Source organism: Phaseolus vulgaris, chromosome 9 (assembly GCF_051622355.1).
Source record: "Phaseolus vulgaris cultivar YP4 chromosome 9, ASM5162235v1, whole genome shotgun sequence".
NCBI classification, from domain to species: Eukaryota; Viridiplantae; Streptophyta; class Magnoliopsida; order Fabales; family Fabaceae; genus Phaseolus; species Phaseolus vulgaris.
In genome coordinates, this window is record NC_143506.1 from 17,628,525 (window position 1) to 17,646,187 (window position 17,663).

At 37.3% G+C, this 17,663-nt stretch overlaps 1 protein-coding gene across 7 annotated transcripts in view; it reads right to left on the reverse strand.

Annotated features, from left to right (window-relative positions):
- Positions 1–616: 616 nt before the first annotated feature.
- LOC137823050 (zinc finger FYVE domain protein) overlaps positions 617–17,663 on the reverse strand; it is a 31,690-nt gene continuing 14,643 nt past the window's right edge. For 5 of the 7 annotated variants that reach the window (XM_068628156.2, XM_068628157.2, XM_068628158.2 and 2 more), the window contains exons 18-36: positions 17,099–17,189; positions 16,540–16,617; positions 16,009–16,299; positions 15,691–15,888; positions 13,578–14,066; positions 13,165–13,326; positions 12,653–12,982; positions 12,472–12,554; positions 12,231–12,335; positions 11,561–11,789; positions 10,109–10,471; positions 9,345–9,446; positions 7,970–8,113; positions 7,568–7,656; positions 6,862–6,944; positions 6,641–6,756; positions 5,497–5,582; positions 2,152–2,251; positions 617–1,073 (exon numbers count right to left, since the gene is read on the reverse strand). In XM_068628156.2, coding sequence (XP_068484257.1) covers positions 1,008–1,073; positions 2,152–2,251; positions 5,497–5,582; positions 6,641–6,756; positions 6,862–6,944; positions 7,568–7,656; positions 7,970–8,113; positions 9,345–9,446; positions 10,109–10,471; positions 11,561–11,789; positions 12,231–12,335; positions 12,472–12,554; positions 12,653–12,982; positions 13,165–13,326; positions 13,578–14,066; positions 15,691–15,888; positions 16,009–16,299; positions 16,540–16,617; positions 17,099–17,189 — 3,205 coding nt within the window. In that variant the 3' untranslated portion in view covers positions 617–1,007. Of the gene's footprint in view, positions 1,074–2,151; positions 2,252–5,496; positions 5,583–6,640; positions 6,757–6,861; positions 6,945–7,567; positions 7,657–7,969; positions 8,114–9,344; positions 9,447–10,108; positions 10,472–11,560; positions 11,790–12,230; positions 12,336–12,471; positions 12,555–12,652; positions 12,983–13,164; positions 13,327–13,577; positions 14,067–15,690; positions 15,889–15,965; positions 16,300–16,539; positions 16,618–17,098; positions 17,190–17,663 lie in introns of those variants that run through there. The other 2 variants (XR_011083050.2, XR_016515443.1) reach the window with 2 other exon arrangements.

Below are 17,663 nucleotides of genomic sequence, written 5' to 3' on the forward strand. Positions count from 1 at the left end.
GAGTGAGTGTGTGTGTGTGAGAGAGAGAGATCAACACTTTTCTTGCTATCAACGTTGTTGCACATATGCACAAGGCAAGCCCTTGGCTTCTTATTCAGTTAACAGAAACGTAGTTGGTTCTTGTTGAGGGTCTCCACCAGCACTAGAATAATATTTCAGACTCTCGATTATTTAACGACATAGTTTAGCAAACAAAAAGCTTTGTATATGGAGAGAAGAGATGCTGTACGGGTGATCCAAGGATGTGTCAACGTGCAGAACATAATAAGACAAAATTCCTCCGTGCAGATTGGTTTTCCATTGAAAAAACTATTAACTTTAATTTGATCAAAAGCTTCTCTTTTGCTTGTATAAAAAACCAGAGGCATTATCCATGATTTAAGAACGTTCATAAAACCAAACAGACCATGTCAACGGATTTTTTTCCAATATAAATCTAAACCCGTTTTTTATATATTTAATATGATTTAATAATGAAATTATCTAACAATTACACTGCGGCATTTCATGACGTGATGTTATGGAAGTAGCAGACCTCTATATTACTCCTTTTTGAGAAAAAAAAATAGTAAACTTTGATGGCAGTTATTCTAATAAATAGTGATAAAGACAGTCGTAAAATCAAATGAATGACATCTATACAACAACTAACTTTGATACAGTGAGAAAAACTCAAAATTCATGTACAAATGTTCTATTCTACAAGAGATCCAAAGTCTACTAAAAATTGTAAACTTCTCTTTTTTAATGTCGTATTAAAGAGTAACTTTTGTTGGTTGAAAGAGAGTCATATCCATTGAGCGTGTAAGAACTTCATGTATCGTTGCTCACATTCAGATGGTCCCAAATTCAAGGATAAAATTGCACCAATTAGGGCATCTGATGATTTATCTCCCACCAATCTTTCAAACCTGGCAATGATAGCAATACCAGACACATATTGGGACCAACTTGGGCGTGTGTATAGGAGATGCACTTTGGACAATCAAGATTCTTCTAGCAATAGGTTACATGTTTTGAGCCAACCATTGCTTACACATATCAAGCACGGGAAGTGCATTTGCATGCAGTGCCTGCACGAAGAATGATAGTAAGTTAAGAGAAATAGAACATTTTATTTTCAAAAATACATGTCTACAGGCCATTAAATACTATGTCAAGTTCACACTCCAGAAAAAGAAAATTCTTGAAAAGTAATATGCAGGTGGTATTGATAACCGTAGGCCATGTACTAGCCTAGGGTATTTTTCAAAGAAATGTATTTTTCTCAATTTTTCAGTTCATCGGATTCACTATATCGGGAGAGAAGAGATGAGAAGAATAAGTTCAAGCACTAAATTTACAAGACATAGAATCTAGCATTAGGTTCTTTGCAAGGAGTTTCGAGAGATTTCCTCCTTTATCACTGAGAACCGAGACAAGAATTTTCCTCAGGTGATTGCTGAACAGAAATCAAAATCATAACAAATCGTAAATTTTTTATAAGGTAATATATGAAATCTTTGTAGAAACACACGGCAATGGTAGAGAAGGATATACGATAACGTGACGATTTTAGGCTTCCTATGTTTGTAGTTAAACTAGTACCGAAGTGTAGTACAACTCATACAAGTCAAATAGCATTTGAACCTCTCTTTCTCTTAAGTTAAACTACAAGAGAGAGACTTTGAGCTAAAATCATTTTCTGATACAATACAAATGTTTTATTTATATAGAGAAAATAGAATCAATACAACAAATAAATGAGGTTTGATACCCTCCATGGTTAATAAATTGAGATTCGAATCATGAATCATTTTTCATATTCATTTTTCATGTATTTTTGAACCGTGAATCGAATCTTAGTATGATTCATCGTATGAAATTGTGAATTGTAACATAATTTATATAACCTAAAAGATAAAATAAACAAAATCCTTAAATAATCACTAATTTTTATAAAAAAAAATAATTTTAAAATAATCCTTAAATAATTGAAGGTTAGGATTCAGTGTAGATGTTAGGTTAACCCCCATAACTAACTACCAATGGGGATTATCAAACAGTAAACCACAATTGGCAGTTTTATTTAACGTAGCTAATTAGTTAAGTTTCCATTTGGAAAGTTACTAAAAAAGAAATCAAAAGAATGAGGCTAAAATAGATAGATACCTGATGAGCAACATATTGAACATCAGCCACACTACCACTCCGTGAAGCAATTTGAAATGCACTTTTTAATCGACCACAAACTACACAAGCAAGAACCTTCCTGCATGATCAATTCAAAAATAAAGTAAACATGTTACAATGGTGAATTTGATGGACACTCAGTTCAGGGCAGTTGTGAAAGTTGTGTAGAAAACAGTTCTGCACTACACATTTTAGGATTATGTGTACACAATAAATGAGTGTAGTTATTTTTATACTTTATTACATTAGAAATTGCTGGATGACAAAGTTATAGAAAATAATTGCTAGTAGTTATGCATAGGAGTATATATCTGATTACGGGTGGTAATGGATTGAATTTTTCAAAATCATCCAATCCAATCCAAATCCAAATAAATGGATTGGATTTAAAATCCATATCCATTTTATCTAAATCAAATTTAAATGGATCTTTTTTAAATCCATTTAAAAGTGGATTAAATCTAGATTCAATCTATTTTGTTAATTAGATTAAATCCACTTTGTCAATTACATTAAATTCATTTTGATATGGACACAAACTAACTTGATTGGCCCGAGTCCAGATGACTCGACATCAGCCCGGACCCGAACGACTTGACAATGACCCAAGCCTGAATGATTCAACATCAGCCGGAGCACGTTCGACTCGACATGGACCGGGCCCGCTCGGCTTAACATTGGCCCAGGCACGCTCGGGTCGACAATTGCCAGGGCCCAATCGACTCGAAATTAGCACAGACCCAATCGAATCGACATCGACCCGAGCCCGGACGACTCGACATCGGCTCGAGCCCGCTCGGCTTAACATTGGCCAGGACCCAATCAACTCAACTCGACATAGACGCAGGCCCTCTCCATTCGATATCGAACCGGGCCCGGGAGACTCGACATTGGCTAAGGTCGGCTCGGCTCGACATCAGCCCGGGCCCAATCGACTCAACATCAACCCAGGCCCAGACGGCTCAACATTAGCCAGGGCCCAATCAACTCGACATCGGGTTAGGCCCGCTCGGCTTAACATCGGCCCGGGCCCAATTGACTCGACATATACCCAGGACTGCTCCACTCGACATCAGCCTAGGCTTGCTTGACTCGATATTTGCCCGGGCCTGCTCGACTCGACATCGACTCAGGAATGCTTGGCTCAAGAACGACTCGGACGACTCGACAATGGCCTGGGCCCGGACGACTCAACATCGGCTCGGGCCTGCTCGGATTGACATTGGACAGGGCCCAATCGACTCGACATAGACCAGAGCACAGGAGACTCAACATCGGCCCAGGCCCATAGGACTCAACATCGACTTAGACAGCTCAACATTAGCCAGGGCCCAATCGACTTAAGCCCGAAGGACCCAACATCGGCCCTAACCCAGCAACATTGACCCTAACCCGAACGACTCAACATTTGTATGGGCCCTGATGACTCGACATCGACTCGGGCCCACTCGGCTTGACATCGGCCCGGGGTTGCTCAGCTCGACATTGGCATGGTCTGTTCGGCTCGACATCGATGCGAGACAAACGACTCGACATCAGCCCAAGCTTGCTTGACTCGATATTTGCCCAGGCCATTTCGACTCGACATCGACTCAAGATTGCTCGGCTCAAGAACAGCCCAGACGACTCGACATCGGCTCGGGCCCGCTCGAATTGACATTTTCTAAGGCCAATTAACTCGACATAGACCCGGGCCCGGGAGACTCGACATCAGCCAGGGCCCGGAGCATTCAACATGGGCCCAGGCCCAGACGACTCAACATCAACCCAGACGGCTCGACATTAGCCAGGGCCCAATCGGCTCGACATCGGACGACCCAAACGACTCAACATTGGCCCTAACCCGACGAATCGACATCGATCCGGGCCCGAAAGACTCGACAACGGTTCGAGCCCGTTCAGCTCGACATCGGCTATGGCCGTTGTCGACTTGACATCAACTCGAGACCGCTCCACTCGACATTGACCCGGGCCCGTTCGTCTTGACATTGGATTGAGCCCAGGAGACTCGACATTGGTTCAGGCCCAATCAACTCGCCATCGACACGGGCCTGGGATACTCGACATCGGTCGGGGCTCGAATACTCAACATTGGCTTGGGCCTGCTCGGCTCGACATCAGTCTGGGCCCGAACGACTCGACATTGGTCCGGGCTGGAACAACTCGACATCGGCTCGGGCCCACTCGGCTTGACATCGGCCCAGTCTTGCTCAGCTCGAAATTGGCCTGGCTAATTCGGCTCGACATCAGCCCGGGCTTGCTTGACTCGATATTTACCCGGGCCAGCTCGACTCGACATCGACTCAGGAATGCTCGGCTCAAGAACGGCCCAGATGACTCGACAATGGCCTGGGCTCGGATGACTCGACATCGGCTCGGGCCCGCTCGAATTGACATTGGCCAGGGCCCAATCGACTCAACATTGGCTTGGGCCTGCTCGGCTCGACATTGTCTTGGGCCTGGGTCCGTTCAGCTTGACATCGAGTCGGGCTTGCTCAACTCGAAATTGGTCTGGCCCGTTCGGGTTGACATCGGCACAGGACCGTTGACTCGAAATCAGCTTGGGCTTGCTTGACTCGATATTTGCCCAGTCCAGCTCGGTTTGACATCGGTTCGGGCCAGGTCGGTTCGACATCGATCGGCACGGGCCCGCTTTGCTTGACATTGACTGGATTGTCTTGGCTTAACTTGGATCGGACCAAGTCAAAATCCATCCCAAAATGCAATTTGGATAATAAATGGTTTGGATTTAAAATCCAAAAATATGGATTTGGATTTGAAATAAATCCATTTAAATAGGATATGGATAATTATGAATTGGATTTTGTAATTTGGATTTTTTTGCCCACCCATATATATGATGAAAAGCTGTGTAATTGGGGATTGTGAAGTTATTCGTTTGTAGACAGAGAATACTCTGTAGGAGACTTTGTCTTTGGGACAGCAAGTGTATTGCAGCACTGTATGTGACTGGAGACTTTTGTCTCTGGAATGGAACAGTTAGTGCATCTCTGTATTGTGTTATTAATGTTCTATATTATATTTTTTAACGTTATGAATTGGTGTTCTATCAGACTAACTTCAAAGAAAAGCCTATGGAGAAGGCACCTGGCATCATGTATTAGGAGCATGATAGCTAGAAACTGTTTGTCAAGTTTTCTCTTGAAAAATGACAGTAGATATAAGATTTTCAAATTTTTGCCCTTAAATCTTCTAGGGAATGAAGATGAATTCTAAAACTATCAGGGACTTCTTTTTAGAAAATGTCCCCCCAAAAATATATAGGAGGTGTGTGCATTAAGAAAAATAGATAAAAGCCCTTACCTGTGGCTGCTAGTTAACATGTCTATCAGACGGTCTGGACGCTCTTTATGCTTATTAGCATATACATTTATTGCAGCACCTAACACCTGCATCATCGAAAACGTTGAAAATATTTCTTCAAGATAAGTTTCCTTGCTACAATAGACAGACTTCGCCCTTGTAACAGGACCAAGAGTCACATATAATAAACCATAAGCTCAAGTGGTTAGAAAGGCACATTTTAGTCTCCTAACCTGTTTTGACAGTATAAAGCTCATGTCTATATAGAAAGAACTCTATGAACCTACTTTATAAAGTCAAGTTTCACCATTGACAAAACAATATTAAAAAAGAGAGTGGTACACGGATCATTGACATACTTAAGGGGAGGAAAGAAACAGAAAGATAGCCCTAACACAGTAGAACAAGGACGGAAATAGGATGTTGGTTTTTTATATAGAAACTATAGTTTTAAGAGGTGATAATGTAATGTGGAGGCAGTTATTAAACTTTTCATTCATGTGCTCCATGTATGGAGCTTAAGTGTAACACAATTCAAATATTAACATTATCCTAATCTTAAAATCAAACTGAAAACGTCTCAAAATATAAATGTTAAGAATAATATTCTAATTTTTTTTTTGTAAACAATTCCTAAATTTCGAAACATAACCAAAAATGATGCAAATCCAGATTACATATATTTAGGCATATATTTCCAACAGGATTAAAGGGAGTGAAGGAGTGGAGAATTTGGTTGGATCAGAGAAATGACTGACAGTCTAGAAAGTTGGAAAGACAGAATTGGAGAATCATGGATGAGGAATGATATTGGGGAGGAGCTGAAATATGAGGAAATCAACAAAGAATTTGGGAAGGAGGAAGGCTTTGGCCTGGAGGAGTGGCACTATGTCCGGTGCCAAATCCTATTTTCCATGTCTTTTCGTTTTTGCTTTCCCTGGTATGCCAGGCTGTATCTTTTGGGGTTATGCTTGTTAGAGAACCTTTCCAGTGTAAGGAAACGAGCTCCATTTTAGGTCAGGTAGAATCAAATACATGCTATAAGATTTATAGTCATTGAACTTCTGAGACACATTAAATCATTAAAATAAAATAAGAAAAAGCTCTTTTAAGAGCAGTAGAAAAAAAATGTAATTAGGATTACCTGATCCCAGTCGTCGTCATCTATTGTGCCCTTGATGTTTCTAAAGAATTCTGTCAATTGGCTGCCTCTTTTTCTCTCAGCAAGAGATGCAGCAACACCAGCATATATATCAACGGCTGCATGAAGCAATTAAAAAGCTTAGATAAGTATGCTGACAAAACTTTGTGGAGCTAAAAAACAAGAAAACAAAACCAGAATGTGAAGTGTGAAATCAATGTTACCAGGAAGATTGAATTCATAGATCAATTGGAATGCCAAATCAAAATTCTTCTCGACAAGAACCTCTGCTATTTTACATCTTCGTCTGAAATTTTAAAACATCGTGAGCATTTGTAATATTTGTCATTATGTAAATAGAAATACTACACATCACACCAAAAGAAACATGTGAATGCAGGTAATATAGACAGCATTCTACAGTTAACTTTAGCAGTCATTAAAAGCACTATAATGACAGTTGATCCTATAATTATCAAATGAGTTAAAAATACTTGAGATGGAAGATATAAACAATATGTTGTTCTGCAATCCATCTAAATATTTTTATGTGTTTTAACCAAACAGCTTAGCTTCTTGGATAGATGCCTTATGACAAGGTATCAATCACGTGGTTATGAGTTTAACCCCAACTCTTCTAAATAATAAGTTAATTTCAGCAAATGGTACGTGGACCTGCACATTGTCCTCGCATTCTAGTGAGTGTCCATGCTAAATATTTAAAAAACATTCATGTGCTATCACCCAAACAACTTGAGCTTTTATGATAGTTGGTTAAAAGTAGTAAGTTTGAAGTCCCCTAAATAATAGTAAGTCGTAAAAAAATAAATTCACAATTTTTTTACGGTGAATTTTCACAAAATTGAACTAACTCCAAAAAAGAGAAATGGATGGTCGAAGTCACTAAATAAAGCTTAAAATTGAACGAACCTAAAAGTTTCTGGATCATTTGGATTCCCAAAAAGTGAATGTTTCCACTGTGGTCCTTCTGAGTCATTAAAAGATTTAACAACTTCAACCTACAAAATACAACAGATCTGCATAACCATAGGATTTCACAAACAATTCTTCATCAAAACATATTGAACAGCAGAAAAATTAAAATTAAAACGAATTCTTTGAGAAGTCTAAAACAAAGAAGAAAACATACCATGGAAATTTCTATTAATAAGAGATAATGCCTTGAACCAAAGCTTACAAAAAAAAATGTCTACAACTAAGCAGCCACATATATTTGCATGTCCATGTCCATTACTATATAGTCAAATTTACTCTTGGAAATTAATTGTTACCACTTAGAATTCAATATTTGGTTTGGGTGTATCGGATTACCTGGATTGATACCCGAGCAGAAAATTTTACAAGACCTTCTTCTGTAAGCTTTTCAGATGCACTTTTTCCTCTAACACCTTTCGTGACAAGCTTAGTAGATTCTCCACCTTTATGCCTTGCAGACAATCCTTCATCAAAGTGCATCTATATCAATAAGGAGAGAAACAAAGAATTATTAACAAATAATAACATAAGTTAAACAAGTATTATAATTGCTTTAATTAAATGTCTTTTTATGATTTTTTGCATTATTTTCTTTGTAAATTAATAAGAATTTACAAGTAAAAGGATCTGAGGACAGAAGTTGAAGGCTTCTTTTAACTTTGTAAGTCAAATAAGAAGGTTGTCTGTCACAGAAAGAATGCTTGCCCTTTCTTCTATAACTCCCAAACTCCTCTTCTTGGCCATTGTACAGTTTATGACATCTCATGTAATACAGTAGCACCACTAACCATTTAATAACAACTATCTTTGTAACTCAAATGTTTTGACTTACTTCTGTATCTACTAACGGGATATACCTCAAAAGATCCATGCCTTTAATGAAGCTACTACAAATATTTGCTCCTGGGAGGGCCAAACTCTTGTATTTTGGTTCATGGGACCTTCACCAATCAATTCAATCTTAAATCTTAAAAGTAGGGAATACCTAGTTAACATTTCAATTTCAATAGAATTTTTTTAATTCAATCAAATCTGCTTTTCCAGTCAAAGAAGAGACACAAACATGAAATTAACATACTGATTCAACTTCTTCCTTCTTTCCTGAAGAAAAAATCTCTTTCAGAAGCAGGGTGAATCCATATTGGTACATAAAAAAAATCAACCCCCTTATGTTAGCAACAAATAGGGATATCTCGCTGGATAAGTTAAATGTAACCTCATCCTTGAATTAATCTTCAATGAACCAATCAACATTCCACATTATGTACTGTAAATTGTAATGATACACTTTTGCCTTCTTAATCTTAATAACTTCAACCTATATCAACTTAATCACTCAAGCTCTTCTTTAAATTTAATATTCTTTCTTGTAACAAGGTGCTCAAAACAAAGCATATAGAGAAGAAAAACACTCATAAAATTCCATACTCATGCAGTTATAACAATGTACGTGAAGAAAAAAGAAGTTACTTAGAAAACTAAGCCAATTATTACTGATAAATTGAACAGAATATGCATTGTTGGAGATTTCACATTGATTAGATATATGACCAAATTATAGTATATAAATAAGTGCAAACATCACTTTACAAGTCAGTTTTGTAGAATTGGGTTAGTCCTAAATTCACTTTCTAAAAGGCATAATGTATTGGGCGTGCTCAAAAGTTTGCATGCTATCTTTGCCTTTTATTTTATCAAATTATGGACATACCTTGGCATGTTCCAAATGTCTAATGGCTTCCTCTTGTGAAGAAGAATTCACAAACAACTGAATGCAACAGAGCCCAGCAGCAACATGGTCCATTTTGATTACCTGAATATTGTACATCCTTAGAAACTAAAAAATTCTCCACAAAAAAATTGAAAATGTCATAACACGTTATATGAAAGCCTGTTATTGTGGTAATGAAAAATTTTGTTCCATGCACAACGCTATGTATTCTAGTTGACAACCTTTTTCCTTGCTTGCATAAGGCTGTGTATAAAGGAGTGATAATAGTAGTTATTGTGGTGATCATATGTTTATGAATTGTTGTGCATATTAGGTTGGAGTTTTATGGATATATCTCAAGTCTCTTATCTTTGCGGGCATTGGCACTTGCAGTCAAATTGAAAAACATGTAGAGGTTCTCAAGTTGTCCAAGACAGTATTTCTAAAAATATTTTACACTCTTGGGCCAAACATTGGTTAGCCATAGTATTTTGAATAATAGGACAGAAAAATAATTTAATGATCACTGACAAATAAGCATACCTAAAATCAACTGAAGTATCTAAAAAATTAACATAACACGTTTAATACAAAACTCAGCAAATGAACTTGGAAAAAAAAAAGGAAACTTGTTACAGGACCCAAGAGAATTTTGAAAAAAACAGCAAAAATCCTAGTATACAACTCTAAATGTCCTTTCGTGTTCCAACAGAAAAATGAAGACACGGTAAAATTTTATGATGACTCGTTACTTAGAGAGTTACCTGAAACCTGTATAAATAATTGAAGTGCTTGTGAGTTTCACAATAGAGGCAAATACGGGCAAGGGCTGTCATTGTATACTGATTCACCACTGCATCCTGAGATTTAGTAGATGACATCCTAGTTGAGAGGACTTCCTCCAAAATAGGCATAGCACCATAACCAATGCACAATTCACACAAATCATCAATTGTTCCATAATCAGTGGCCAAAGAATCTAGTCGTTGGGGTGATGAAGAAGACACTCCACTTGTTATTGATGGTTGTGGTGGTGGTGGAACTTCATCAGGGGGAAAGAACAAGAAGCAAGCATCATGGTAGTGACCATGCCTAAACATGAAGCCAAGCAAATGCTGGTGTGCATACTGCAAAATTTGAAACAACAATTAGGAAATGGAAAAGTTGCAAGCAAATTATAAATGTTAGTATTGGGAAAAACACAAGTCCCATATCACCTAGAGACAGCTAAAATACAGAATATAAGTAGAAACAATCTTCATTTTATAAAACGGTTTTGCGTGATTAAGTTAAACAAACTTTGTAATATGATATCAAAGTCATTAAAAGGGTCACTTAACATGTTATCCTCATATCAAGGTCAATACTGCTAGACATGATGGATGTATTGTGAAAAACTCAAGTGCCGCACCAATTAGAGATAGTGTCAAAATACAGTACATAAGTGGAGACAATCTTATTTTAGAAGTTGATTTTGTGAAGTTGAATTAGGCCTAAACCACTTTAGTCCCAATAATATATATAAGCCTAAGCATGTTTTTAGCACCTATAAGATGAACGTATTCTTATTTTGGTCCTATAAATATTTTTCTTTGGTTTTTAGTCCCTCCAATCTAAACTAACTATTTTTGGTTTCTAAAGTTCTTTTTAAGATGATGAATAACATTTAGTTTAGGCATCTAGAATTTTGTTTAACATATTGCATGTTGACATGGACCACAGCTCTATCAAGTGTTAACTTGTGACAGTCACCTGACCTTCCACTAAACACGTAGTTAAATGTTGTTGCACTTTAGAAGGATGAAAACCTAATATCAACCTTTTGAGGGATGAAAACCAAAAAAAAGCATTTTAGATGGATAAAATCAAAGCTAATTTTACAGGATCTAAATACATATTTAAGCCATATATATACATATACAAGATTATCAATGGAGGCATAAGCCCAAACTTTGGCATACAAACACACCATTGCACCCTAAGGCACTGCCAGTGAGCCTCGCTTCACAAATTGCCATGCAATGCCATTATGGTGGAGTTAAAACACATATAGCAAAAACATGAATTAGTCAAACTTTCTAAATTTTTGTTAAACATCAAAAGTAAAACATTTTTCAAACGACGTTTTGCTATTTTAATTTGACAAAATATTAGGAAGTTATGAGAGCATTTATGATCCATACATGTATTTGCGTACAAGGGTGAGATATCCTTACCTCCTTTAAGTAATTAACACATTCAGCATATCTAGCATTATCCAGATTACTCCGAGGACCATCTTCAAAGTCTCGACTATACACAGAATTATTATTTGCAGACAGTTGTGATCGTCTTGATCTCTCTGAACGGGGGAATGTTGATGGCATGTATAAGATGTTGAGATATGAATCAGCAGAAAGAGAATCATCCAAGATTGTGGGTGCACTTTTAGCCAGGTGTTCATACCTGAAGCAAAAACATAGTCAGATTTTATTTCTGTGCAATGTAAAGGATCCAGGGTGTCTTCATTCCCTATTTTTTAACCATTCCTCCTTCCTTTTCCCAGCAATTTTAAAGAACTAACCAGCTTTACCAGTCAGAAGTGAAAGCATAAACATATTTAGGATTTTACTTGAGTACAACAAAACATACGCCGAGACATCAGATAACTTTTTGTAAAATTAGCAGCAAAATCCAGATATCCAATCATCTAGTTATCTAATTATCTGAATAACACCTTTAACAAAAAAGATAAAAAAATAATATAAATATGAATGGGGAACACAATGGGAATATTTGACACAAATGTTAGAGACATTCTTAAATCTAGAATATGATATGACAATAAAAACACTAGTACATTAATTTGCAGCAAAAGAAAACTATCATAGATGCATAACATCTTACATAGAACGAACAGCTGAAACATCGACTGGTGGGCCACCTTCAATTGTATTAATAATGTCTAGAATAACTGGTCCAGGATCACCCTTGTGCAACTGAAGAGCTTGCCTGAAATGAGATAGAAATATTATTGGTATGTCACGCTTCTCCTAGACAGATATACAATATTTGAGTCCTGCCATAAAATTGATTCAAAGAATGATGAATGAGCAAAAGCATAATCACCAGAAAAAGGTTAACATACTTAAATTTCACACGAGCATGTCCATAGCGCTCCATCCGAATTAACGCGTGGCCCCATGCATTCCACACAGGGAAGACATCAATCTAAAGGGAAATATTCTTTGTTTAAAACCCATAATAACATAAATCAAGCACTTCTAGTACATAAAAGAGCAAGCCTGGCAGGGAGGGGATTTATCTACCTTACACTTTTTGCAAGTATACACAGCCATGCTGTAGCGTTCCTCTGCGACCAACCTGTCACGAAGATGGGCAGATGACTCTCCATCAGCTATGTCATCAAGAGAAGCAGCAATCCCAGATCCCAAAAGGCTTTGGAGCAGCTCTGCACGACCCAGCCAGATATCTGCCTGTGACAAGATTTCAGAAAGTTCATCTGTGGATTGACTACCCACACTGGAGCTACCAGCATCAGATGATGTGTCATCAGTATCTCTATTTCTTTCCCAATTACTTGGCAATTCACTACCACCTGCAAGCTTTCTTAGCAGGGATTTGGCATAAAGTAGACCCTGCAAATTCAACATTAGAATAATTGCATTTTTCATTACAAGAAATGCTAATGATGGACATTTACAGCAATACTGTCATCTTAATGTGCAAGTAAAGCAAACAAACATACTACCTAAGAACCATCATTATTAACCACTGATAAAACCTAAAATCAATAAATTACTCTATTCCCATCAAATACCTGGACAAATGTTTCTGTGGCATGATATGCTCTCCCAATTGTTTCCATAGATGCATTCTCAGGAAACTGCTGAGAGTTCAAGACATTCTTCATTTGATTAATGCACAAGTCAAGGGCGATTTTGGCAGAGACCAATTCATCTGAACAAAGAGCAAGCAGTGCCTGTGGAGTGAAAACCCAAGCAGTCAGCATAAACTAAATGAGATTTATAAAGCATTACATACATATCCTATGAAGACACTAAGCAACTGCAATGCAATCGCTTCAGTTATCACTATCAGCAATCCCCTCAAGGATGGTTTCAATTCAATTATATCAGAGCTTAGAAATGCAGAAATATTCTTTGAAGTGACAAAACAACAGCAGTAAATTCTAATATGATATCCTAAACGGAGATAATCTCATTACTATACCTTGAACAGTGTGATGTCAGGGGCACTTTCATATCTGTGAGAAGAACGAATGCCTTCATCTTTTGGTGGGTCACCTGTAAGCATCCATTCCTCAGTAATTGAAACGGAAGGAAGCCGCTCTTGCCCATCTGTTGAAAAAGATGAAACACGGTCCTCTTGTATTCCAGTCATTGCTTCCCAAGCAACTCTATCAGAGGGAGACAATCCAGAACTTTTTCTTTTCCTATAAACATCTTTTGGAGTGCTTTTGTCCACAGAATTTTTTGGAGCCCATGAAAAAGCTCTGCGAGCCTCTTTTTGTAAGTTACTTAGACTGCTCGTAAAAGATGATCTTTGTGGGGCACCTGATCTAGTCTTTTGCTTTGGTCTGGATCCTGAAACAGATATGCGATGTTCCCTAGGTGGCGAGCTGATACTGACAGCAATAGCCTTAGTTGCATATGTAGTAATTACATGGTTGTCTCGTAAAGAAGGAAATTCCTTTAATATCTACAGAAGTACAGGAAACCATTACATTGAATGAGAGGTAAGAAATCTAGACGAGTAAACAAAATGTTGCATAGAAATTACAAACATAAACTTGCCATACATAAGGCAAGTGTATCCTAAATGTTTCACTATCATAGTTGTAAAAATCACACACTTGCCCATAGGATCGTCCAATTATATGCTTTCATGAGGCTGAGTCCCATTCCTAGACAAGATAGAGGGCAGGTGAGCATGTTAGGGAAGATTGTGCAGCAAATCTTCACAAGCTGCTGTAACATTGAAGAGTTGAACAGCAGAACCATCACCTAAGTGGTTTTGACCCAAACTATCCTTGTCTCTCTCAATTGCCTATAAATCTGTCATGGTTCATTGCTTTTTATCTGTTTCCACTCAATGATCCCTCTAGACATTATCAATCTCGAAAACCAAAACTCTACAAACTATGTTCTTTGCTGCTCTCAATAACAGCATGAGTGGTTCTTTGTTCACAACATAATCACTCACACCCATGACCTATGCTTACATATCATGCCACCCTCTGTTGCAGGGTTAATGGTTCTGTATGCTAGACATCCGCAACCTACATCTTTGTTCTTGACCAACATCTGGTGCAGGATGAAGGGTTCAAGTTTGATAAGTGACAGTGCCTTTAACTCTAAATTATTTCTCTCAAATACATGTCATCTTTTTGAGCGGGTTACAATTTCATTATGCTAAAGACCGCAATTATCTAGAAGCCACTTTGGGCCATCTTAGAACTGGGATTTATGTCTAGCACAAAATCACAAAATTAGCTCATAAAGTGAGGGTTACCCTCCACTTATATACACTACTTTGGCATAATCACTAGTCATTATAGGACAGGATTTCAATTATGTTTTCAATACACTCCCTTGTGTCCAGGGCTATTGGGATTGGTACATGGATAATATGGTAGGCGCCGTGTTAATAGATTTAGGATAGACTCTACTAGTTCAAAATTTGAGTTTAAGTCGGGCTAATATCGCATGTGTTCTTGAAAATTATGCAGTTTCAATTAGGATATTTAGCTTGTGAATTGAGTGACAAGTTAGTGTACGGAGTTACCTAAAATTTTAATATATAATTTCAAAGTAAGTTTAATTGTTATTTGTGATTTGTTGGTCCCTAAAGGGAAAAGAGAAAGAGGTTAGGGTAGCAAAAGTAAGAATGTTACATTCGATTGAGACGGCAAAAAAAGGACAAGATATAAAATGATTGTATAGGAGGAGGTATAGGAAGCATCAATGCAAAAAGAAGATTGCATGGCTTTTAGCTGTGAAGATGCGGAAAGGGATACCACAAAAGACATTATAACAAATTGCTAGGAGGGAACATTACGTAAATAATATCCTTAGGAATTTGGCTTTTAATTGAACCAATGGAATCTTATGATTAGTGAGTAAAGGATTTTGTTGTCATTGTCTCTATGAGTTGTCATTTAAAGGTTATTTTTTTGTTATTTTATGTCTATATAAATTTAAACACAACCTTGTATTTTACATGTATTTCAAGATCTTTATTTTGACAACCTTACTATTAATACTCCCAAATAAATTAGTAGATGGAAAATAATTCATGCTAATTGAAGACAAATTTGTGTTACCAATGTGGCAGATTGCAATTGTTTTCTCATCAGTAGCACTTCCATAATCAGATGAGGATGCTCATGCAGGGAAGAGCACCTTTGTTGCCATGGTAAGGGCAAGACAGCCAGCACACGAAGCCCTAAAGCCCATGAATTAAGCCGGGAAATCTCAACATCAGACAGATTCCCTTCTCTTCGCTTCAGGAAGAAATGAACCTTCAAATATACAGAAATGGTCATTTGAGATGAGAATAGAGTTTCAAAACTTCAAAGAACAGTTTAAAGAAATTTACATAATTGAACAAGGTAAAAATATGCTAAATAATGCTTGATTACAAGAAGTTGCTTCGACCGCAAATTGGGTAAAAGCTGCATTGCACCCATAGCAACTGGTAAAGCATCATCTGTGTCCCTTAATGAAGAAAGAAAGCGTGAGGCTTCAGCTGGTCCTCCTCCATTAAGAGGGTCAGCAGTTAGAAGTTTCACAAGCTGCCGCCCCTGCAATTCTCTCCGTAAATCAATTGATAATCCTGCACTTTCTGCCACTTTAAGTGCAGCAGAAACAGCTCCTTTTCCAGCTAACCTAAGTGCCAGACCCTCTGGATCTTCCTTGCAATCTGCTTCGACCTGAAATACAAACATAATTTAAGGAGGGTCTATGAGCGACAATAAGAAAACAGGAAATTGAAAAGAAGAAATATGTTCCCTAAAATCCAGTATACTATTGACTTTGGCATATTAATTACAGGAAGTTCTAATTCAATCTATCATGTACACAAATGAGATAGAAACCTCTAGAGAAAAAGGATAAAACTGGCATAGAATTTCTACATCCGACATGTAACAGTTCAAATGAAAGAATACAACCTCTTGCCAGCTTGTATAATGATCATCTGCACTCAGTATGTGGCTGTACCTCTGCAAAGCTTGTTTCATTTGAAAAACCTAAGCATCACAACACAACACGATAAATTAAAACCGGAGTACATGTATGGGGGAAAGAGTATATTGTATAGAAATATAAAAATGAAGAAACAACAAAGTCACTATATCATAAGATAAATGTAGTAATACAAAATCCAAGATGTCGCTGTTAAAGGAATTAAAGGATTTAAAGGAATGATGTCGCTGTTTGTTTCATTTAGAGAAGAAAGATGGTCTTTTAAATGGCTGGCTTGTATTTGAGTGTTGTTAAACTCACTGTAATGCCTGACCAAGATGTTCTCAAAGGCATTTAATGCATGAGAAGTGATATCAATACCATTTATCTTTCATTTACTAGCAAAAATGTACCTAGCACCCAACAGCCTATGTCAGGTATGTACTTTGTACACATACAGAAACCATTCAAGAGTATCCAGGCATCATACTATAGTAGTAATATTGATATAAAAAATACAGTACTAAAATAAAAATATAACTTCACCTCCTTCCTTATGGAATCAATCTCAGTAAGATGGCAGCTGCACATTGTGAGAACATCCAAAGCAGCATCTAATTCCCATGAGTGCACATACCTGTTATAAAATTTTGAAATTTAAAATTGACATCACAGGCTGAGAAAAATACTGGATATGCAATTTAATAGTGACCATAATTATAAGCATGCTATAAATAAAGAGAAACCACTAGAATGACTTTCATATCTCCAACATGGCCCACTCATGCAAGACCCTTGTTGAGGCATGGACAATGCACAAACCCACTTTACCTAGTGTTGAAATTTAATTACTTCCGAAAAATGAGGTAGAATGGACTGAAATCTTGACCATTTGGCCATAGTGGCTTTGATACCATATAAAGAATTAAATCTCCTAAAAGTTTAGCATGTAAAGAATTAAATCTCCTAAAAGCTTAAGCAGTTAGGTGGAGGAGGCTTATGGATGGTTTTGTTAAGAATAAAATAAATTACTTGATATGGTATTTAAACTCTACTCATGAATTTATATCCTAACAATTGGTGTTTTCATGGAAAGTCAAGCGAAAGGGCT